The sequence below is a fragment of the Lynx canadensis genome, chromosome B2, assembly GCF_007474595.2.
Source record: "Lynx canadensis isolate LIC74 chromosome B2, mLynCan4.pri.v2, whole genome shotgun sequence".
NCBI lineage: Eukaryota > Metazoa > Chordata > Mammalia > Carnivora > Felidae > Lynx > Lynx canadensis.
The window spans coordinates 140,382,129-140,405,979 of record NC_044307.1 but is presented as its reverse complement, the minus strand read 5'-3'; the positions used below and the strand labels follow the sequence as shown (position 1 = coordinate 140,405,979).

General features: G+C 40.4%; 1 protein-coding gene across 2 annotated transcripts in view; it reads left to right on the top strand.

Annotated features, from left to right (window-relative positions):
- Positions 1–23,851, top strand: part of TFB1M (transcription factor B1, mitochondrial) — a 66,269-nt gene that overhangs the window by 20,692 nt on the left and 21,726 nt on the right. For both annotated transcript variants that reach the window (XM_030316651.2, XM_030316652.1), the window contains one exon: positions 14,680–14,799. In XM_030316651.2, the coding sequence (XP_030172511.1) occupies positions 14,680–14,799 (120 nt within the window). The remainder of the gene's footprint in view (positions 1–14,679; positions 14,800–23,851) is intronic.

Below are 23,851 nucleotides of genomic sequence, written 5' to 3'. Positions count from 1 at the left end.
ATGACTTACAAATACAGAAGAGTATGTGATGGATTTGTATGGCTTAATAAAAAGAACACCTGAATCCCCCCCACTCAACTCAATAGTTAAATTCCCAACATCGTTGACACCCTCTTGTATGCCTCATTCTGATTGTATCTCTGGTTTTCCACCTGCCACCAGAGTAATCAGTACCATGAATTTGGAACTTATTATTCCCTGTTTAGTTTGTCACATAGATTCTTATCTGTATAATTAATATACTTTAGTTTTCTCCATTTTTGAACTTACGCAAATGGATTCATGCACTATGTACTTCTTTTCTCCTCATTCACTTATGCTGCTCATAGCTGTAGTTTATTTGTGTAGTTATACACTACCCACTCTTTGACTAAGTCATAATTTATCTGCCCATTCTCCTGTTTTGGAATCCTGTTCCAGTGTTTTTACGAACAAAGCTGTCATGGAGATTCTTCTATTTATGTCAGCTGGAGCACATAAGCAAGCTTTCCCTAGAGAATATATCCAGAAGTGGCCATGCTGGATTTTAAGTTCCCCCAATCTTCACTTTGGCTAAATAATGCTAATTTGCTTTCTGAAGTCATCATGCCTGTTTATATTCCCACCAACTGTGTGTGTGAGTTCATTTTGCTTCATATCCTTGCCAGTACTTGATATTGCCAGACTTGTACTTTTTGTTAATCAGAGCTGAATGGTGTGTTTTGTGGTTTTATTTTGTCTTTTGCTAAATTTTTAATCAAATTGAGCGCCAGGGTCACCTGGGTGTCTCAGTCGGTTAAGTGTCCAACTCTTGATATTGGCTCAGGTCATGATCTCATGGTCAAGATCAAGCCGTGTGCTCAGTGCAGAGCCTGCTTGGGGTTCTCTCTCTCTCCCTCTCCTGCTGTCCCTCCCTCACTTTTGCACATGCGTTGTCTCTCTCTCTCTCTCTCTCTCTCCCTCCCTCCCTCCCTGCCTCTCTCTCTGTCTCTCTCTCTCTCTCAGAATGAACTTTTTTAAAAAACTAAGCACCATTTTGCATGTTTATGGACCTTTGAGATAGCGTCTTTTTTGTGAAGTACTTGCCCTTTGCTTATTTTTCTGTTGGATTGCTTGGTCTTATTCTCCTATATTTGGAGGAGTTCAAACATGGTCTTCGTACTAGTCTTTTATTAAGTGTGTCACAAATTTCTTCTTCTCCTCTTTGGCATGTTATGGTCTTTACGGTATCCTTTAAAGACCAGATGCTTTTAATTGTAAATTTATGGTTAGTGCTTTTGTGTCTTATTGAAGAACTCTTTATATCTTGATATCATGAAGATATTCTTCTGTGTTATCTTCTAGAAGCTTTTATTGTTTTACTTTTCACATTTATATCTGTAATCCACTTGGGATTGATTTTTGTGTATGGTGAAAATAGAAGCCACTTTTCCTGTTTTTCATACATGACCCCAGTGAACTTAGCACTTCTTCACTAACCTCTACCAACACCTCTGACATAATGACAAAGCCTCTATCGCACTGGTCTGATTAGAGACCCCAAGAAGAACGATTGTATGAATCTAGGAGACAGAAGGCCCAGTGTTATAGAAGACAGAGCGTGGAATCCTCAGAAGAACATTCAGTTCACCTCAGAGTAGCACAAAGAATTTGATAAGACACCTATCATGTTTGCATATACTGAAAGAATAGGTAAGTTGGGGAGAGTGTGGGATTGAATTAGTGATAAATAGAAAATCAAATACAGGAAGGATTGAAGCAAACAAAATATATCACTGTTAGAAAGACAAGTAAAAATGTTATTGGAAATATATAATTATTTATTCTGGAAACTGAAGGGAAAAAGAGGGACCTGTATAAAAAAATCACAACTTTACTGAGAGTCTCAGAAGATCACTGAGCTAAATCAAGAGAAATAGAACCCTGGAAGAAAAAAAAATGAGTATTATAAAGCTGCTTCATTTTTCCAAATTATGTTTTTTCAGTAACATCTTGAAATGTAGTGAGTGAAGTCCCAGGGATCATCTTGAGTGGACCTGCAAGAATGGAAAAGAAATTTTGAAAAAAAGAAGAGTGATGAGAGAAGCCTTTCCTATCAAATGTTAAAATGTGTTGTAAACTCTAATAACTGAAGCACTGTGACTCATTATGAGACGGAGTGATGGCTACCTTAGAAGGCACAGAATCAGGGGTGCCTGGCTGGCTCAGTTGGTTGAATGTCTGACTTTGGCTCAGGTTATGATCTCTCTGTCCGTGGGTTCAAGCCCCGCATTGGGCTCTGTGCTGATAGCTCAGAGCCTGGAGCCTGCTTCCAGTTCTGTGTCTGTCTGTCTCTCAAAGGTAAAACACATTAAGAAAATTAAAAAAAAAAAAAGCCAGAATCAGACAACTTCATATTTGATAACGATTGTATCCTGTGTCAGCAAAGGAAAAAAAAAAGATTATTTAGTGAATGGTTGGATATTGAAGCAATTTAATAATTCACCGTACGTAATAAAAAAAATAATTCACACATAAAAATTCCAGTTCCTAGAGCCCACCGGCCACCCTGCTGCCACTGTCCCTGTGGCACCTTAACAAAGGCACCGTCTCAAAGCACGAGCAGTCCTAAAGGTGCCTGGAGAAGTCGGGGGTATGGACACACTGACCAGGGTATTGATAGCCTTCTATGAAGAACCGGAGAAACCTAATAGTGCTGTGCGTTTTTAATACATTTTTTTTAACGTTTATTTATTTTTGAGACAGAGACAGAGCATGAACAGGGGAGGGGCAGAGAGCAAGGGAGACACAGAATCTGAAACAGGCTCCAGGCTCTGAGCGGTCAGCACAGAGCCCAATGCGGGGCTCGAACTCACGGATGGTGAGATCATGACCTGAGCCGAAGTCGGATGCTTAACCGATCAAGCCACCCAGGCGCCCCGTGCTGTGCGTTTTTAAAGCATCACTTAGGAGCTGCTGCCCCTAGAAAATCCAGAAATAGAGCTGCCTCACCTAGAATCGACAGAAATGAAAGAGAAATATGAAGCTATTGTAGAAGAAAATAAAGAACAAAAACAAAGCTTGCTCTGTATGCACCACCTCAGAAGTGTGCTGAATAGGATTCTTCTCAGTTGAAAAGACACTGAAAAAATGGTGCTGTCTGACTTGAATAGTTTGTATAGTATGTAATATTTTGCAGAACAGCTTCCGTAGAACTCTTGATACGTTGAATTCACCTGTATCACACTTTAACTGTCACAAACACATATACTTTGAAACACCAACAATATAAAAAAAAAGTTTCCAGTTACTGTATCTTCAGATTCACTACTCTGTTGTGCAGTGGCTAATCTGTTGTTAATTTTAGTCAGTTTTCATTTTGGATATTGTAGTTTTACTTCTAGAAGTTCCATTTGGGTCTTGTATTTTCCCTTCATTATGTTCATGCTTTCCTTGGCATCTTTACATATGTATAATATTTATAATAGCTGTTGTAAGACCTTTGCTTATTAATTTCACTACCTCTGTCATTTCTGTATCATTTTACCATTTGCTTTTTTTCCCCTCCCTCTTTCTATGGGTCCTACTTTTCTGCTTCTTTGCAAGCCTGGCAATTTTTATTATTTTTAATATTTATTTAATTTTGAGAGAGAGCACACAAGCAGAAGAGGAGCAGAGAGAGAGAGAGAGAGAGAGAGGGAGGGACATGCAGATTTCAAAGCAGGCTTCAGGCTCTGAGCTGTCAGCACTGAGCCTGATATAGAGCTCAAACTCTCGAACCCATGAGATCATGACGTGAGCTGAAGTCGGATGCTTAACCGACTGAGCCACCCAGTCGCCCCACAAGCCTGGTAATTTTTGGTGAGATGCTAGATATTGTGAGGTTTTGTTTTGTTTAATCTTGTGGAGGGCTGGATTTTGTTGTATTGGCCTGAGTGGTGGGTTTTGTTCTGGCACAAAGATGAGTCACGTGCATATTGGTTTGGAGCTTGCTTTTAAGCTTATGACAAGTCTATAGCAGCCTTTAATCTGAGACTAATTAAAGTCACACTATTAAGTCCCAACCTTTCTGAGGAATCCACCCAGTACCCCGTGTATTTCAAGGGCTCTTTACTTGGCTGTTGGGTGTACAGACTATCTCTAGTCCTGTGTGACCTCCATTTGTCCCACTTTCTGATGCTACTTTCTCCAGCCTCCCAACCTCATGCATTTCTAGATCGATGCTCTGTCAGAGACTTGAAGGGATCCCTTTGCATATCTCAGGAGCACCCTCCCCTTTCCTGTCTCCCATGCCCCGTCTGTCTTTGTCTCTCTCTCTCTCTTTGTGTGTGTGTGTGTGTGTGTGTGTGTTTCCACATCCAGTAGTGTGCCTCACAAGTTCTGGCTGCCTTGGCCTCCCAGAGCCTGGCGTCTGTCTCCTCTCGTCAGACAGACCACTGGGCTCTGTTTCTACTCCTGCTTGTGCTGCTGCCTGAGTATGGCTTCCAGGCTGTTAGCTGCTCAGTTGTAAGGCTCACCTCTCACCTTCTTTCTCCAGTGTCTGTGCTCATAGTCCCGTAATGCTGTTGTTTAGTTTATGCAAAGTGTCGTTTCATACATTTTATTCAGCTTCATACTTGTTTTTTTGTAGACAACTTTTTAATATCAGAATTCCCCTGAGAGAATTAGATACATATGTGAGAATTACACACACACACACACACACAACACATATATATAAAATGTAGTCACATTAGTTCTGTTCTTTAGATGCCTTCCTCTGCATTTACACATGTGTAAGAATTCTATTCCTTAGATCTCTCCCTCTCTCTTTACCCATGTTCCACTTGAGAATAGTGGTTCTCTGTGGAGACGATTTTGCCCCCAGCCCCCCATTCAGGGACATTTGGCAGTATCTGGAGACATTTTTTTTTGTAGTGCGTGACTTACTCAAATGTGGTACGTTTACACTGTTGGGCAACCACTGCCTCTGTCTAGTTCCATAAAATATTTAATGCATACCTTTTGAAAGCTATATGAAAGCAAAGATTACTTGAGTGATTCAGAAGAAATTTCTGTCATTTAACTCACTAGGCAATTTATTGAGTTTTACAGTTGTAAATTTTTAATTATATGAATATTTTTCACTTTGCTTTTAATTTGCCTATATGCTACTGATAATAATATCGGCTCTTACTTATGGAATGTCTGCTATGGAATGGATGCCACTTTAGGTACACTTTCTTATGTAAGCCTCAAAGCAAGCTAATGAAATAGTATTTTTTAATTGACATTGACACACAAAGTTAGTTTCGGGTATACAACGTAGGGATTCAGCAACTGTGCACGTTGTGCTGTGTTTGCCCCAAGAGTAGCTGCCATCTGTCAGCACACAAGGTATTACACCACCGACTGTATTCCCTGTGCTGAACCTTTCATCCTTGCGACTTACTAACTTTTGATAGGAAAGGATACTGAAGCTCAGAGATTTTAATTAGCTTCTTCAAGACCACACAGCTACCAAGTAGCAGAGCTGGGACTTAGGCCAAGCTAGTCCGGCTCCCAAAACTTGATCTTCTAATCACAACAGAATAATATTCACGTGGACACAGATTCAGTATCTATGACATGTATAAATTATGAGGAAAGTTAAACTGAGCAAGCAGAATTCTGGGTACATGTAAACTCAAAATTAAATGCTTAAAAACAAGTGATGAGAAGCAGCTAACAAAACACCAGAAATCTTCACAGAACTATTCAAAATTAAGGAATTTAAAACTGAATTAAGGAGCTTTTGCTGGAAGTTTTTCATATAATTTCAGAGACTTTTATTTAATTATTGACCTGTCAGAATCTTAAAATCATGATTTATAACTATTACCTTCTTTCTCTTCCATCACTGATTACTCCCTCTTTACTGGATTACTACGATCAAAAAGGAAACCTGCTCTAATGTCATCTGTTTTACAAAACAAAACAACTCCGTCTCAGAAATAAGTAAACATTAAAAAAAATTTTTTTTAAAAAAAGGCGCCTGGATGGCTCAGTCAGTTGAGCGACTGACTTCAGCTCAGGTCATGGTTTGTGAGTTCAAGCCCCGGCTCAGGCTGTGTGCTGACAGCTCAGAGCCTGGAGCCTGCTTCAGATTCTGTGTCTCCCTCTCTCTCTTTGCCTTCCCCTGCTCACACTCTGACTCTCTCTGTCTCAGAAATAAATAAACATGAAAAAAAAATTTTTTTTTAAACAAAACAAAATGGGAGCCTAGGTGGCTCAGTCGGTTCAGCATCCAACTCTTGAGTTCAGCTCAGATCATGATCTCCTGGTTTGTGGGATCGAGCCCCACGTCAGGCTCTGTAGGGCCTGCATCGGATTCTCTCCCTCCCTCTTTCTCACTGTCCTTCCCCCGCATGTGCCTTCCAGAGCTGGCTCTTGCACGCTAGCGTTCTCTCTCTCTCTCTCTCTCTCTCACAAATAAATAAACAAACTTTAAAAGACAAAACAATCTCCCTTGACCCCACCTCATGCCTTCTGGCTATCTATAACAACCTAAACGAACACTGTAGTCTATTTAACTTGATGGTTGCTTAAGTTCAAACCCATTCTAGAAGCATTACAATTTTATCCTTCCTGCCCATGTTTTATGTATTTGATGTCCTATTTTATGTCTTTTTATGTTGTGTATTCCTAATTATCATAGGTATGGTTGATTTGACTACTTTTGTCTGAACCTTCATACTAGCTTTTATGAGGGGTTCATTTACTACCTTTAATGTATAATACTGTTACCAGTGAATTTTTTTCTTTTGTGATTTTCATCCAGTTATGGCATTTTCTGTTTTGCTTAAAGAAATCCCTTAAACGTTTCTTGCAAGGGCTGGTTTAGTGGTGATGAACTTCTTTAACTTTTGTTTGGGAAACTATCTCACCTTTAATTCTGAATGATAATATTTCTTGCTGGGTAGAGTGTTCTTGGTGGTAGGTTTTTTTTCTTTCAGCACTTTGAATATATCATGTGTTCTGGCCTTCAGATTTTCTGCTGAAAAATCAGCTCTTATAGATATTTCCTTTTATATAACCAGGTGCTTTTCTCTTGCTGCTTTTAAGACTCCTTCTTTGTCTTTAATTTTTGAGATTTTAATGGTTATCTGTCTCCATATGGACCTCTTTGGGTTCATCTTGTTTAAGGTGTCTCTGCTTCCTGGACGTAGACCTGTGTTTTCTTTTCCTTGTTAGGTAGCTTTTCCGTTATTTCCTAAAATTAAGTTTTCTGGTCCTTTCTCTCTTCTTTCTGTGTGACTCCTTATAAGATGGGTGTTGTGTGCCCAATGTTGTCCCAGAGGTCCCTTAACCCATCCTGATTTTTTTTCATTCTTTTTTTCTTTTTTGCCATTCAACCTGAATGATTTCTACTGCCCTATCCTCCAGATCACTGATCTGTTCTTTTGCATCCCCTGATTTGCTCTCGACTCCCTCTGTTGTGTTTTCCCTTGCAGTTATTGTATTCTCCAGCTGTAACTGGCTCTTTTTTATATTTTCTATCTCTTTATTTAAGTCCTTGCTGAGTTGATCCACTCCCTCCGAGTTTGGTGAACATCTTTATAACCATCACTTTGAACTCTTTATTAGGTAGATTGCTTATCTCTTTTTGTTTAGTTCTTTTTCAGGCTTTGTCCTGTTTTGTTTGGAACCTTTTCTACTGTCTGCTCATGTTGTCTAACTCTGTATTTGACTCTGTATTTGTTTCTATATACTAGGTAGGTCACCTGGGATTCCTGTTCTTGAAGGAAGTGGCCTTATGTGGAAGGTGTGCCTTGGGTCACCAGAACCAGGTGCTTCAGGGGTGTCCCCTGTTGGCTGTATGCACCCCTCTGTTGGCACTGGACTGTGATTGCAACAGGTACACTGGGGGGGCAGAGATGCCCCACCCACTTCCCCGGCAAGAGTTGATTTTGGGGGCAACAGTCTCCCTGAGGCTCTCTGCCAGGTGTACAGGGTAGGAGTCCAGGAGCACCTGGCAGGAAGGCGGGTTCGGCAATGCAGGTCTTCAGGGGAACACCGGGGCAGGGCAAGCGGTGCCAGAAAGGTATATGGAGAGTGTCAGACTGGTGCCCGCCAGCATCGGACACGTAGGCTGAGAGGGTAAGAAGAATAGTGCCTGCCAGCATGTCCACTCTTGGATAAAGTTCTTACACAACCCTGCCCCTTTGGCCTGCTCCCTAAAACCAGGCAATATATTTTCTGCACATATGGCCACTTTTCAAGCGGCTGCCTCTTTGCGGAGTCTCGGAGCAAGTGAGGTTATGTGTAGTCCCGTTAAGCGCCGAATCTCCATTTCCGCTAGCCTTCCAATTTTCCCAAAGCAAAGCCCAGCTGATTTTCAGAAACAGAAGTTATGGGAACTTAACTTCCTGGTGCAGATCCCCAGGGTGGGGGGTGCCTGGTGTGGAGCTGTAACCCCTCACTTCCCAGGGAGGACGTTTGCACCTGGGATATATCTTCTCTCACTCTTGGGTTTGGTTCCTGACCTGACCGTGTCTTTGTCCCTCTTTCCCTTTTTGAGGCTTTCTCTATATATTTACAGCTACCTCCGCTGTTCTCCCAGTCGTCAGGTCATTCTCAGGGAGAGTTGCTCTGTACGCAGCTGAAGCTGTGCTATGTTCACGGGAGTGAGCTCAGGATCCTCCTGCTTTGCTGTATTCCTCACCTCTGCCCGTCTGGAAATATTTTTGGTTGTCGCAACTGGGGGGTGCTTTTGGTGTCTAGTGGGTAGAGGTTAGGGAAGCCGGTAGACATCCTTCAGTGCGCAAGATAGCCCCAACAACAGAGAATCGCTCCACATTTACCAGCCGAAAACGTCAGCAATGCCGAGGATAGGAACCTTTGCTTTAGGGTATTTAGCCATAAAATCTTTTTCTCAGCCATCTTAGAATTTTCCATCCCAAAAACGTAGGGCCCTTTTGTGTTTGTTAGGAACTGTAAGGCATCACTACTTTCCTAAGGCCCATGTCATTCCCGGCTTATGATTCTAACTCTCTTCTGTGTGTTTGAGTTGAGCATATATTAATAGTTTTCTTGTTTTCTCAGCCTTTTGATTTGTTCTTGGACTTTTATTTTCTCAGATGACATGATTATTATGGTATTTCTGTTCTTGAATAACACAATAGAGATGCAAAACACTATGTACTCTAATTCTTTTGGGGGAGAATGCGAAGGAACAGAGCTTAAGAGGTGGAGGAATATTTTCAGTGACTCAGAATGTCAGTTGTGATTATTAATAACAGTGTTGCTTTAACTTCAGCATATGCAATTATTTTTCTTTAACCAGAAAAAAAATATTGATTTTAGTTAAATTTTAGTACGGGTATCAAGAAGAGTTTACATTGAGTCTATAATTTATGGAATGCTCCAGAAGCATGGTTAACACTGGTCCTCTGACCAATTTTCACATTTTGCGAGTGGAAGTCTAAACAGGACAATATATGGCGAGCAGTATTTTCTCATATACCCTCTGTTTGCTCTTGACAGTGTCATATTTGTGATTTTATATTCCACAGATAGCGCTCGTTAGGCATTCACTTTGCTTGGCTTTGTTGAGTTGTAGAGTGGAAGCAACTGAGCACAGTCCTCTTCTCTCCAGGTCTGCAGGGTCTAAAGCTAAGAATTCAGCTCACACACATTATAGAACATATAGACAGTATAAAGTTCCAGCTCATAAAATAGAATCAGACTGTGTAGCAGTAAATGAGACCTTAACAAATCTCATCTAACCTCATTTCATAGATGATGAAACTGAGGCTCAACATAAGTTAAGGTCTGGCAGAAGGTCACGGAGCTAGTTACAGGGAAAGCTGAACTTGAACCCAGGTCGTGTGTTTTCTGCTGCAGTCATGATGTTTAAGTTCTCCGTGTGACCGGACCTGTGGTCTTTCCTTTCTGGGTCCAGGATCAGCTTGGTGCTCTCCTCCCATCTTCAGGGGCCCCTGCTGCTTAATGGTCCATCCCTAGCAGGGAGGGAGGGAGTTACCTTGCCAGGAAGTATGTCGTTTTCAGTGTCCCTGATATTTGGCTGTGTAGCTTCCCAGGAATAAGCCTAATTTTTCTACTTAAAATGATTTTAGATGAATGAGGAAGAAAATAACACTGTCTTTGTGAAATCTTTGACCCCTGGTTTTTCTTAAACTGCCTCAGAAGGCTTTTAAAATCTCCAGGGTTAGAGGTTTCCTTTTACTGAAAAATTAACTGGTTTGGTTTCCCGGCCTTTTGTTGTTAAAATCTCTACCTTGTAACGGAGTTTGAACTCTAATAGCTTTACATATAACGTATCATAGAAATATTAAGTCCTGTTTGGATGACTGATTTTGACCATGTAACTCTTGTGCTAGTTTGTTGTTATTGTTGTTGTTTTTTTTTGGGGGGGGGGGTTAAAAATGTTTTTTTTATGTTTATTTAATTTTTAGAGACCGAGCAGGAGTAGGGGAGGGGCAGAGAGAGAGGGAGATAGAGAATCCAAAGCAGGCTCCAGGCTCTGAACTGTCAGCACAGTGCCCGATGCGGGGCTCAAACCCACAAACTGCGAGATCATGACCTGAACAGAAGTCAGCTGCTTAAACAGCTGAGCCACACAGGTGCCCCTCTTGTGCTAGTTTTTAACGAAATTTTTGCAGAGCTTTCTGTTCTGTGGCTTGAATTTTTCCGTAATGAATGTGCTGCTTTCTTCTGAGTTCAGGTGTATTATCCACAATTTTCATCTCCACAGCCTAGGTGTATTTGCTGCAAAGTTTGGATGGGTCAAGTTGAGGGGTCAGGCTTTACTGGCAGGAGTGGAGGCCTGCCTAGCGCCCTGAGTGAAATATACTTAAGCATGCCTTCACGTCCAATTCGTTTACCCTCTGTGCCTCACTGGTTTGCTCTTTGGTTAAAGTGATTTTTAAAATTTTGTTGAATTCATCAGTGAGAACACCTTTGAGATATAAGGTAAAATATTGGAAAACAATCCAGCATAAATACTAATTTTCATATGCAGACTTTCTTTTTTTTTAATGTTCATTTTTGAGAGAGAGCGAGAGTTGGGGGGAGGGGTTGAGAGAGAGGGGTACGAAAGGATCCGAAGCGGGCTCTGCACTGACAGCAGAGAGCCCTATGTGGGGCTCGATCTCCTAAACTGTGAGGTCATGATCTGAGGTGAAGTCAGATGCTCAACTGACTGAGCCAACCAGGCACCCCTGGTTTATTTTTTTTTTATTTTGGGATTAAGTTCACGCTAGATTTTAGTTTTACACAACTGCTTTGAATTGGGCCGGTTGTACAGTGCACTTTGAAGTTTTTACTTTCATGGCAATGGTACATTTAAGCTCCAAAAGAAATTCGTGAGGAACTAGAAATATTTTTGACCCTTTGATCCATAAGTTTATTCTTTAAATATGTGCTTCTGGTGTTTGTCTTTTTTTTTTTTTTTTTTTTTTTTTTTGAATATCTTCATTTCTTGGTTTTACAGTTTACTAAGGAACAATTTGCTTTGTCATTTATATTGTAGCAGCCTATCACTTATCCTGAACTGGGCCTCCCAGTCACTTCAACTGTCTAAATACAGACCAGAGCCAGGTAATTTAAAAAGAGGGATGAGGTGGAGGGATGGCTTCTGAGTAACAAAACAGATGCTACGAAATCTATTACTTTCCCCACAGGAAATTTTCTGAGCATCTCAGTTTAATTTTTTTTTAACGTGCGTTTATTTTCGAGAGTGAGACAGAGCACAAGCAGGGGAGGGGCAGAGAGAGAGGGAGACACAGCATCTGAAGCAGGTTCCTGGGTGACAGCACAGAGCTTGAGGTGGGCCTCGAACCCACGAACTGTGAGATCATGACTTGAACCAAAGTCGGATGCTTAACCGACCGAGCCACCCAGGCGCCCCGAGCATCTCAGTTTTAAAACCTACGTAAGGCAAAGCTCTTGCGAGCCAAATTATGTGGTTTTCGTGTCCAAACAGGTCAGAAGTAGCAAATAGTAGGGAATTTTAGGGATCTGCACATGACGGTGAAGCAGGAAGACAAAACGCAGTGCGGTAAACACTCATTCATTTAGTGGTGTGGCACACGGCCGACGTGCTCAACTCCGCGATTAATCCAGCAGCCATTGGCGTTTGTAAGGCTGACCCTGTATCACTTAGAAGAGGCTCAGAGTATCCAGTAAACTCTAAGAACATAGAGAAGCAGGATACACTTTTTAAAAGTCAGTGTGCCTCATTTTTTTTTCATCCTCCACTCAGTTATGTCTAATCTTACAATATTGCCATATTTTTATGTCTTTTTTTTTAAGAAATAAAATGTTACAGATATGCTTAAAACCCTCTTCTGCCCCCTTTCTTTCTCTCCTGTGAGTTGTACTCAAAATTGATACTCATCATTCCCATGCATGTGTTTTGCAGATAACATATATGTTCACACACAGGAAACAATGAGGGGTAATGTTTTGAAGTTTTTATATACATGGAGTCATACTCCACATGTTTTCTGCCACTTCATTATTTTCTGCTCTATTTTGGGATCTCTGCTGGTAACACCTTCTTACTCATTTTAACTGTTACTTAGTATTCCATTGTCAAAATTACCACAGTTTGCTTATTCGTTCCTGTTGACGGGCCTTTATGTTTTTTTCGCCATTTTTGACGTTATGCATGTATGATGTGGTAGGGAACATTCTTCCACGGTATTTCCTTGTGGAAGTATATGTACTGTTCTCTAGGACACGTCCTGAAGGTAGACCTAAAGGGTCATGAGGGTGTACTCAGCTTCGGCTCTCCTGTATATTTTGCCGAATTGTAATGCAGAGTGCTTGTACCTGTTCTCCCTAGCGGTAGGTGGGGGTTCCTCTGGCTCCATATATTCACCAGTTCTAGGTTCTGCCAGGCTCTTTTTGTTGTTGTCGTTGAAATTTTGTTCATTTCGTGGATAGGAAAGCTTATCATTATAGCTGAAATGTGTATGCCCTTAATTTGTAATGTGGTTGAGCATAGTTCATGGTTATGGTTCATTTGGGTGTTCTTAGTGTAGTTCTTAGCATATTTTCTACTGTTTATCTTTCGGTTACTGAGGTGTAGGAGTTCTCCTATGTTTTGAACACTAATCCTTTGTCAAAGGAGTTTCAAATACCTTCTCTCTGTGACTTATGTTTATAGTGTTTTTTTATTATGGAAGTTTTAAATTTTAATAGAGTAAAGGATCAGTCTCTTACGGCTTTTGCTTTTGCATCTTCAAGAAATTTTTGCCTGGCATGGAGTAATAAATACTTATAAAAATTTTAAAGTTTTGCTCTTTATTTTTTGTTAATGCACTTGGAATTTATTTTTGGTTGTGGTACGAGATGGGGAGTTACTCTTTTCTCCTGTAGATATACCTACTTCTACCAATATCACAGATTGAGTGGTCCATCCTTCTTCTATTAGTGGTTGCTGCCTTACATCTGTCACACAGCAAACATCCACATCTGCTTGGGTCTGTTTCCAAGGCCGTTGTTCTGTTGGTCTGTGCCTAGAGTAATGCCATACTTGGCCTTAATTTTGATGTCTGGTGGGGTGAGTCTGCCCCAGCCTGCCCCACGTTGATGTTCTTCAGGCGCTTTCTGGCTACCCTGGGCCCTGTGTCTTTCCATATAAAATTTTAGGGAATTTAATGTAAATTTCCTTCGAAACATCCTTTGAGATTTTGGTTGAAATTGCATTGCAATTATGAGTTAATTTAGATATACCTGGTTTTGGGGCGCCTGGGTGGCTCAGTCGGTTAAGCATCCGACTTCGGCTCAGGTCATGATCTCGCGGTTACTGAGTTCGAGCCCCGCGTTGGGCTCTGTGCTGACAGCTCAGAGCCTGGAGCCTGCTTTGGATTCTGTGTCTCCCTCTCTCTCTGCCCTTCCCCTGCTCATTCTCTGTCTCAAAAATAAATAAAACATTAAAAAAAAAATTTAGATACACCTGGTTTTAAAATTGTTTAGGTTCTTAAAAGATGAAATTCCTGGTTTTTGCAAAAACAAAAGAACACTTTCCAAGAGTTCTGAATATTCAAAGTTTTATTAGATTAAAAGATTTTTTTAATGTTTATGTTTGAGAGCGAAAGAGACAGAGTGTAAATGGGGGAGGGGCACAGAGACCCGGAGACACAGAATCTGAAGCAGACTCCGGGCTCTGAGCTGTCAGCACTGAGCCTGACATAGGGCTTGCACTCCTAGACCGTGGGATCATGACCTGAGCCGAAGTCGGCAGCTTAACCGACTGGGCCACCCAGGCGACCCTAAGTTTTATTAGATTTAAATAAAGAAAAGCACACTATTGAAAATGTTCCTTCATATATTTTGGTAATTCATAAAATTAAATAAGTCTTTTTAGTTCTTAATTATGCTTACTAATTTCTTCATTCAGCAAATATAGGCTGATATTTGTTTCATATAGGACCTTCTTCTACATAATGTAACAGTGGTTTGAAAATCCCCAGCATCCAGTGATAGGGAAGTTTTCTTACTGGATTTTTGAGTGCATTATATAGGATATAATTCACATTTCCTAGGTTCGCTTCTGCTGATATTGGAGGAAAATGTTCCCCATGCTGCCTGTGTATCATGTGTCAGATAGCCTACAGTTTTAAAATTTATCTCAACACTCCATCTAGTGTCCATAGGTAATAGGATGTTGGCTGCATTCTGTCTCATCAGACTGGATTAATTATTTGCTAAAAATTCCTCTCTGTCCCATAGAGACTTACAGCCAGTACAGGAAGCAAACAGCGCAGTCGCCTTTCTGTTATGGCCCAGTACCTCTGCAACGTTCAGCACATCTTGACCATTCCGGGTCGGGCTTTTGTCCCTAAACCAGAGGTGAGTTTCTGTTTATTTGTAAATCTTTGTTCATCTGAGAATGTGTCATAGGAAATTATCTCTAGGATCTGATCTTCACTTCCATGCAAACTGTACTGTTTATCTCTCCTGAATAAGAAAAATCACAATGTGTGAATAGTTCTTGTCCTAATTTTTCTCCCTTTTACAGTGACCAAATGTCTAGGTTTACCCATGCTGCCCTGGTGTTGGTGGTATTATCACCTCGTACTCTTAAAAGTATTCTAGGATGGAAGATAAGTTGTATGGTCACCTCATCTTCAGAAAAAGAAATCAGTATTCGTTTTGTGATTTCTGCATAGATTTCTAAATTCAAGTTACCTCAAACATTTTTTATCATGAATTTTTTTCCACCTTTTTTTTTATTTGAAGTGCAATTAACATACAGTGTTATGTCAGTTTCAGTTGTACAACATATTGATCCAGAAATCTTCTACATTCCTCAGTGCTCACACAGTAAATAAAAATATATTTATTTTGAGAGAGAGATCGTGTGTGTGTGTGTGTGAGAGAGAGAGAGAGAGAGAGAGAGAGAGAAAGAGAGAGAGACAGAGACAGAGAGCGTGCACATGCGAGCGGGAGAGGGACAGAGAGAGAGGGAGAAAGAGAATCCCAAGCAGGTTCCACACTGTCAGCCTGACACGGGGCTCGATCCCACAAACTGTGAGATCACAGCCTGAGCTGAAATCAAGAATTGGATGCTCAATTGACTGAGACACCCAGGTGCTCAATGACTTATTTATTTTATAACTGGAAGTTGTATTTATTTTACCCATCTTCTCACCCCCCTTCCCTCTGGCAACCACCAGTTTGTTCTCTGTGGTTAAGTCTGGTTTTAGGTTTGTTTGTTTCTTTGTGTCTTATTTGTTCGTTTGTTTTGTTCTTTAGATTCCATATGTAATTGAAATCATGGTATTTGTCTTTCCCTGACATATTTCACTTAGCATATACACTCTAGGTCCATCCATGTTATTACAAAAGGCAAGATCTCATTCTTATTTTATGGCTGAGTAATATTCCTTGTGTGTGTGTGTGTGTGTGTGTGTGTGTGTGTGTGTGTGTGTGTGTGTATACATGCATGCATATGTACCACATCTTCTTTATCCATTCATCTATAAATGGACACTTGGATTACTGCCATATCTTGGTTGTTGTAAATAATAACTGCTATAAATAGGGGTGTATATATCTTTTCAAATTAGTGTTCTTGTGTTTTTTTGGGTAAATACTAGTAGTCATATTACTGGATCATATGGTATTTCTATTTTTAAGTCTTTGAAAAATGTCCAAATTGTTTTCCACGGTAGTTGCACCAATTTACATTTCTCCCAACAGGGCACAAGGGTTCCTTATTCTCCACAATCTCACCCACATTTGTTATTTCGTGTCTTTTTGATTCTAGCCATTCTGTCAGATACAAGGTGATGTCTCATTGTGGTTTTGATTTGCATTTTCTTGATGATTAGGGATGTTGAGCCTCTTTTCATGTGTCTGTTGGCCATCTGGATGTCGTCTTTGGAAAAAATGCTTACTCAAGTCCTCTGTGCATTTTTTTTTTAATTGAATTCTTTGGTGTTGAGTTGTGTAAGTTCTTTGTATAACTTGGATACTAACCCTTTATCAGATCTGTCATTTGCGAATATCTTCTCCCATTTAATAGGTTGCTTTTTGTTTTGTTGATGGTTTCCTTTGCTGTGCAAAAGCTTTTCATTTTGGTGTAGTCCCAATAGTTTATTTTTGCTTTTGTTTCCCTTGCCTCTGGAGTCATATGTAGAAAAATATGGCTGTGTCAGAGAGATTATTGCCTATGTTATCTTCTAGGGGGTTTATGGTTTTGGTCTCACATTTAGGTTTTTAGTTTATTTTAAGTTTATTTTTGTGTATGGTGTAATGCACATACACAGTATGTTTTTATAGTTCTCTATTCCTTTCTTCTTCTCTTGCTCTCTTCCCTTGTGGTTTGATGGCTTTCTTTAGTGTTATGCTTGAATTTCTTTATCTTTATTTGTTGTATATCTGTTACAGGTTTTTGATTTGTGGTTACCATTAGGTTCATGTATATCTTAATGTGGATAGAAGTCTGTATGAAGTTATGGTTGCTTAAGTTTGAACATATTCTAAAAGCACTAAATTTTTACTTACCCTGTCCATGTCTTATGTATGTGATATCATATTTTACATCTTTTTATGTTGTAAAATGTGAAATCCCTTGGCTGAGTTTGGTACATATAATTGATTTTACTACTTTTGTATTTAAACATCCATACTTTATTAAATGATTAATCTACATTTATTAGAAGTTTGCTTTTATCTGTGAAGTTTTTTTTCCTTTCATAACTTCTTCTAGTTATGGCCTTTCCTTTCCCCTCAAGTCCCTTTAACACTTCCTATAAGGATGTTTTAGTGGTGATGATCTCTTTTAATGTTTGTTTGGGGAAACTCCTCATCTCATCTTCAATTCTGAATAAAAATGCTGCTGGATAGTATTCCTGCTTGCAGGTTTTTTCCTTTCAGCACTTTGAATGTATCTGCCAAAGCCTTCTGGGATTTTCCTTGTATGTAACTGTGTTTTCTCATGCTACTTTTAAAATTCTCTCTTTATGTTACTTTTTTTACATTTTACTTATTTTGTGCCTTGGTGTGGACATCCTTGGGTTAATCTTGTTAGGGGTTTTCTGTGCTTTCTGGATCCAGATGTCTCTTTCCTTTTCTGGGTTAGGGAAGGTGTTTCAGCTGTTATTTCTTCAAATAAGAGTTCTGCCTTTTTATATTTTCTCCTCCTAGGATCCCTACGATGCAGTTGTTAATACAGTTGATGATGTCTCTGAGTTCTTAACATACTCTCATTTTTTATTCTTTTTTTGTTTTGCTGTTCAGCTTAATTGCTTTCCATTGCTCCGTCTTCTGGATCACTGATCCATTCTTCTGCCTCCCCTGATCTGCTGTTGGTTCCCTCTAGTGTGTTTTTTTAATTCTACTTATTGAGTTCCCCATCTCTGGTTCTGTTTTACATTTTCTCTTTGTTGAAGTTCTTAGTTTATCCATTCTTTTTTCAAGTCCAGTATCTTTATGACCATTCCTTTTATTTTTTTATCAGGCATTTTGCTTATCTTCGCTCATTTAGCTCTTTTGCTGTGATTTTTGTCCTGTTCTTTCATTTGGGACACACTCCTGACTCTTTGTTTCTGTCTAACTTTGTTTCTGTGTATTAGGGAAGTCAGCTACGTCTCCCGGCCTTGAAAGTAGTGGCCTTGCATAGAAGAGGGCGTGTGGTGCCCTGTAGCACAGTGCGCCCTGGGCACCAGCAGCAGGTGCTCCAGGGGCGTCTCCTATGTGGACGGCATGCACCGTGCTGTCGTGGCTGAGCCACGTTTGTCTTCAGCCCAGTCAGCTGCAGTGACCCACTTTCGTGTGCTGTGGGTGTGCTGGACGGGGTTTGGTCCCTGTGCTGTTGAGGTGCCCGTCTGAGGACTACCTGGGCTTGAAGGTGGGTAAAGTCAGTGATCAGACTAGGTGTTTGCAGTCAGCCTCTGCCGCAGCTGCGGGCCCACTGAATGGCAAGGCTCTGTCCCTGCGTAGCCAGCGAAAAGGCTCAGCTACTGCAGCTGGACGCCGTGCTGCGTGGGCTTTCCTCTCCCTCTCCCCGGGGCAGGTGGCACTTTTGGAGTGGCCCCGAGCCCTGCCAGGGCTGCTTGCAGTGTGTGGCAGGGCAGGAGCCGCTTTGGAGGGATGCCTGCCACGGCGGGCAGGTTAGATGGGGCCAGTCCACAGGAGCACATGAGGGGACGGGGTACGGCACTAGCTAGACAGGTGGGGAGTGTTAGTGCTGGTTCCCGCAAAAGTCCGGCTAGCTAGGCCAAGAGCAGGGATGAGAAATGGTGTTTGCCAGCGCTTTGTTCTCGGGGAGGTCTTCTGAAGACCCCTGCCCCTCTAGTGCACGTTTGAGATTCGTAAGTAAATCTCCTGCACATATTCCGTGGGCACTTCTCAAGCTCCTGGGGTTGTGCTGTGCTTGGGTGGAGCTGTTTAATATGTTGGCTCTTTAAGGGTGGGGACTCAGTTTCCTATGTCCTCTTGCTCTCCTGGAGTTAATCCCACTGATTTTTAAGGTACCCAGAGTTAAGCCCCGCTGATTTTAAAAGCTCCCTAAGTTAAGCATCGCTAGTTTTCAAGGCCAGATGCAGTGGGTGCTTGTGTTCCCGGTGCTGGGGTGTCTGGTGTCCGGTGTGATCTCCCTTCTCCCTGCTCTCTCCTGTGGTCACTGTCACTGGGGGTTTGGTTCCCAACCACAGCTCTGTCCCTCCTCCCCTTTCCAGTGTTGCCTCTGCTGTGATTAGCTGCAAGATCCGTTCTGCTGTCGTCAGGTCCTATTTAGGGTTAGTCACACAGATGTACCTGTTATCTGTTGTGTCCATGGAGGAGGTGAGCCAGGAGTGGTCTTCCTCCACCGCCCTCTTCGGTCCTCCTCTTTGCACATTTTTAAGAGATCCTATTTTGGCAGTGTTACTTGTGATTAATCATCTGTGGAAAATAGTTGGATATTAAACAAGACTGTTACTATTACATGCTAATTACAGAAACAGAGGTTCTCTGCCAAAAATAAAAATCAATAAAGTGGTGTCTGTTTTAGCAAAACTACTACTGGGTGAGTTACTATAGGATATATATTATAAAAACTCGTCTGTTTCTTTGTCGGATGTGTATTGAGTGGAAAGGCCAGGCTAGGCTGGGGTGGGGGCGGAGGGGGGCGGTTGGTGATGCCTGAAAGATGAAAGGGATAGGAGCACCATCAGACATGGAGTCTGCATCAGGGAGTTCACAGCTGGTGAGGAACAGACTTCTTGCTTGCCGAAACTCTCAAGAATAAAGTCGTATAAGGTTTCATTTGAGATTCATTAAGGAAAGTAGACAGCATGAAAAAAATTGTATTATATGGTTTTTTGGATCGAGATGATCTATTTAGAATGGGGCCCCAACCAGTAGTGTTAGCCCTCCTTGTCCATCTTGAAGCGTGGTCTGAGAAGTCTCCATAGTCTCTGCTCCCACCATCCACTTCTCTGCCATGTTGTCCACCACAGTTGACTGAGCTTTGGGGTGACTGTAGGAATCCAGTCCTTCTTCCCTCCTATAACAGTTTTCAGCTTTTTCTAAGTCAGGCTCAGAAAACTCATTTTCAGTACCACCTCCCTTTAGCATCTCAAGTTTTCAGACATTGTAAATGGTTTCTTCCAAAATAATAGATCCTGTTAGATCCCAGACAGGACCCAATGACTGGAGATGTCTTACAGGTCATCATCAGGTTTAATTTATTTGTGCTTTCAGGTATTTTCTATCCTAGAACAGATGGCCATTGTAATGAAGAAAACCAGTTGACCATATAGCTTTCTTTCTTCTCATAATGCACATATGAGCATATATAACATTTTGAATAGTGTAGGACCCCAATGTATCAGAAACAAAGATCTTTGCTTTTAGGCTTTTATACTTAGGGTTCTGACCACAGTCCAGAGTCTTGAAGCTATTTAAATTTTACCAAGTGTTTCTTAAGGTAGATTTTAGAATATTTTTAATGAAAAGTTTTTCTTTGTTTTAGTTATTTAGTTGAGGGCATTTTTAGAGGTTGTTATCAACCTTATCCTTGATTTTGCAGTAAGATACACATGCAGTTAGTTAATGTTCTTTCCTCAAGGATTAAGGCCTCATGAAAATATTTATTATTTGAAAAAAAACTAGCTATGTTTTTGGTTCACTTTATTGAAGAATGTTTGCTTTTTGACAAATTAAACATATTCATAGCAGTTTTCTTGAGATGCTTTTCATCATGTTATAAATATTACATGCAAGGAATTTATTTGTAATCTAGGAAAACAGTTATCAAAGAGGAGAGAGGCTGTATTATGATAAAGGAAAATAGTAAATCAAATGATTAAATTTTGGTTTTAAGAGAATTCTCTGCTGCTCTGAAGTAGTTGTACTATTTAGCAGGTTGGGAATATTCTGAGGAAAGCCAGAAAATATTTGACTGATGGATGGTTGCATTGAACAAATTTAAAAAAATTTTTATTTTCTTAAGAAAGGATAAGAATATTCTAGAGAAGATAAAATAATGGCACAAGCCTATGCCTATGGCTAAACCTTTCTGAATACAAGAGGAGAAAGTCATAAACACAAATAACTCATAACACAAGTGAAAAAAAGTGCTAAAATAGAGGTACAGGCAGGTTCACTGGGGAGTCCAGAGAGGGGGTTAATTCTCTATAGATGCTCAAAGAAGTTTCCTAAAAGTCAGTACTTCTTCTCAACCAACCCTGAGAATTAGATATGAGAATTTCTTTTGTGATATTTCAAGAACGTATTTATACCACCTTAGAATTTTTCTGGAGAATCTGTAATCCCTCCTGGTTATTGGTCTTTAGACAAACCAACTTAATCAAGGCAAGGCTTTTACTTCCGTAACTAGAATAATCCTGTTCAGAATAGTTGACCTAAATTCTTGTCAAACTCATTATTTTTATTAACCTCTCTAGGCCCCAAAATTTGAACCTAAAATTCTTTTCTATCTACAGAAAATGCAACTTCCTAGGTTAGATTCATAAAATTTGTCCAATTGACTTACTCTAGTGTTTCTTAAACTTCTAGAGTTTTTAGTGAATAGAGTTAAGTCAGAATTTTTAAAATTTTGTATTTTCATTTCACTATTGAGTTCATAAAATTATTTTACCAATTACAAGACAAAATGTTTTACAGTGCAGATTCACAATTGAAAAATGCTTCCATGAGCAAATAAAGCTTATTTAAGTTTTTCAAGCTGACATTTTTAAACCCTGAAGAATCCACGTATTTCTGGAGTTCTACAGTAATTTTTTTGAGCTGATCTGCATATTAATCAAATTTGAGAAATACTAAGCTATTAGCTAGACCCTCAAAATTCTGTGTCATTTTTTTTTTCTTTTTAAAAAATGGGGCTTCTAATCTAACATACTCCCAACAGAATGGATAGGCTTTGGGTCTTAACCACTATGCTATCCTCAAACCTAGTAGGTAGGTCGCTTAGATATAAAATGAGAATTGCAATGGGCTCGTTTGATTAATATGATAGAGGCAGCATACTCTGGCGGAATAAATAGAAGTATTTTTTTTTATATGCTTATTTTTATTTTTATTTTTGAAAGAGAGCAAGTGCAAGCAGGGCGGGGGCGGAGAGAGAGGGAGGGAGACAGAGGGTCTGAAGCAGGCTCTGCGCAAAAGCCAGATGCTGGGCTCAAACTCATGCACTGCAGGATCATGACCTGAGTTGAAGTCAGACGATGCTTAACCGACTGAGCCACCCAGGTGCCCCTAGAGGTATTTTAAAGGGAACTGGGTGTACTGGAATTCCAGTGTCCCTAATTACAAGAACTCGGTCAGGTTAATAGGCTGAATTTTAATATATCCCAAATTGGGGCAGTAATGTCACCCTTGAAGGATTGTTTTGAGAAGTAATGTGAAGTAATGCATTTGGAGGCAGTCAGTGGAAGGTCACTGTTATTATGATTATAAACAACTATTTACGGTATATCCTGATACAGATTTTAATTTTTAAGACTTTCATATAGTTTATATCTAATTTTGCCCTATTAGGAGTACTGCATGTGGAGCAAGTTAACCCTGTATGGGACAGATTTAAAGCATATTGTCAATACAATTTTAGAAGAATTAACGATGATATACCCGTGACATTATAAAGAAAAGGTCACGACTTGAGGCATCCGTGCCTGACCTTTGAGGACCACATTTTAGAAGCTTTCAGCCATCCTTGCTGACAGCTGTTGAGGCCTTGACTTCTTTGTGAAGTAATCTTGATCTTCGTAAAATGGGTGGATTCACATAAGAAAGCCATTTTTTCAAGCCTTTGTGTGTTTTGAAATCAGATAGTGAGGATGTTATTTCTGTTGAATATTGCCCTATATTTGAGAACCCTGTGGACATATTTTTCTACTTAACTAATATTCTTCTGTGTTAGGTCTGATTGCCTGGAATTAGGGACTGAGAATTTTTATGAAAGTGCCGTATTGTGTTCTCAGAAGAAGGGTGAGGGAAGCAGGATAAAGCAAGGGGGGCAGAAAAGCTAAGCAGGAATATTGTGCCTGGAGACCAGCGTCAGCCTGGTCCCACTGGGTCAGAGGGTAGCGGGGAGAGGGGGAGCAATGGGGCACAAACTGTCCCACAGACTCAGTCGAGGGAATGGCATGTTCTACACGTGTGTGGTCAGTCTTTGGCTCACGGCCACCTCCTAGGAGCAGTGGTGCCCTAGTCTACCAAGGGAGGCAATTCCGCACGTGTGAGCTGGTAGCGCCCTGCACTCACAGCAGCTGGGGACGGACGCACGGCCCAGTGGGGGCTTAGGCAGCACCCCCGGCAGCCTCTCTAGCCTCTGTAGGCACCTGCCCGAGACCACCATCAGACGCCTCGTGGCCTTCTGTGCCTTGGTTGCTCCAAGTTCTAAACTAAGTTTCATACGTAATTCCTTTAGTAGCCTTCAAACAGCATTATTTAATAGCATCCTCTCTCTCTTCTTTGTAACTTTATTTTATCATTGTTTTTGTTCTTATTATGCTGGCAATTTTATCGTAAGTAGCCTCAAATTCTTTTTGAGAGTGAGTCTAAAATAAAAATAAATGTGTAAACTAAAATCCAGTTTTATAATTAAAGTACAAGAGTCCTTCTTAAAAATCAAGTTAGTGTTGGATAGAAACAAGATATTTATTATTACAATTTACCTTCATACAAGTTATGTTTTTATAACTACTCAAGAATAAAATAAACAAGTACTATAAGCCCAATGAAGGAAGAAACAAAATTGCATTTTTGCAAGTGACCCATTCATGTATGTATAAAGTGCAGAGAAGTGAATTAAAAAATTATTGGAGGTAATGAAGAGATTGCAACAGGTTCACGGGATTATAGGCTATGATACAAATCTCAAAAGTCAGTACAGTGAATTTATGCTAAAGCCTTGTAGCTAAAAATATAGTCGTAAAAGATGTAATGAGAA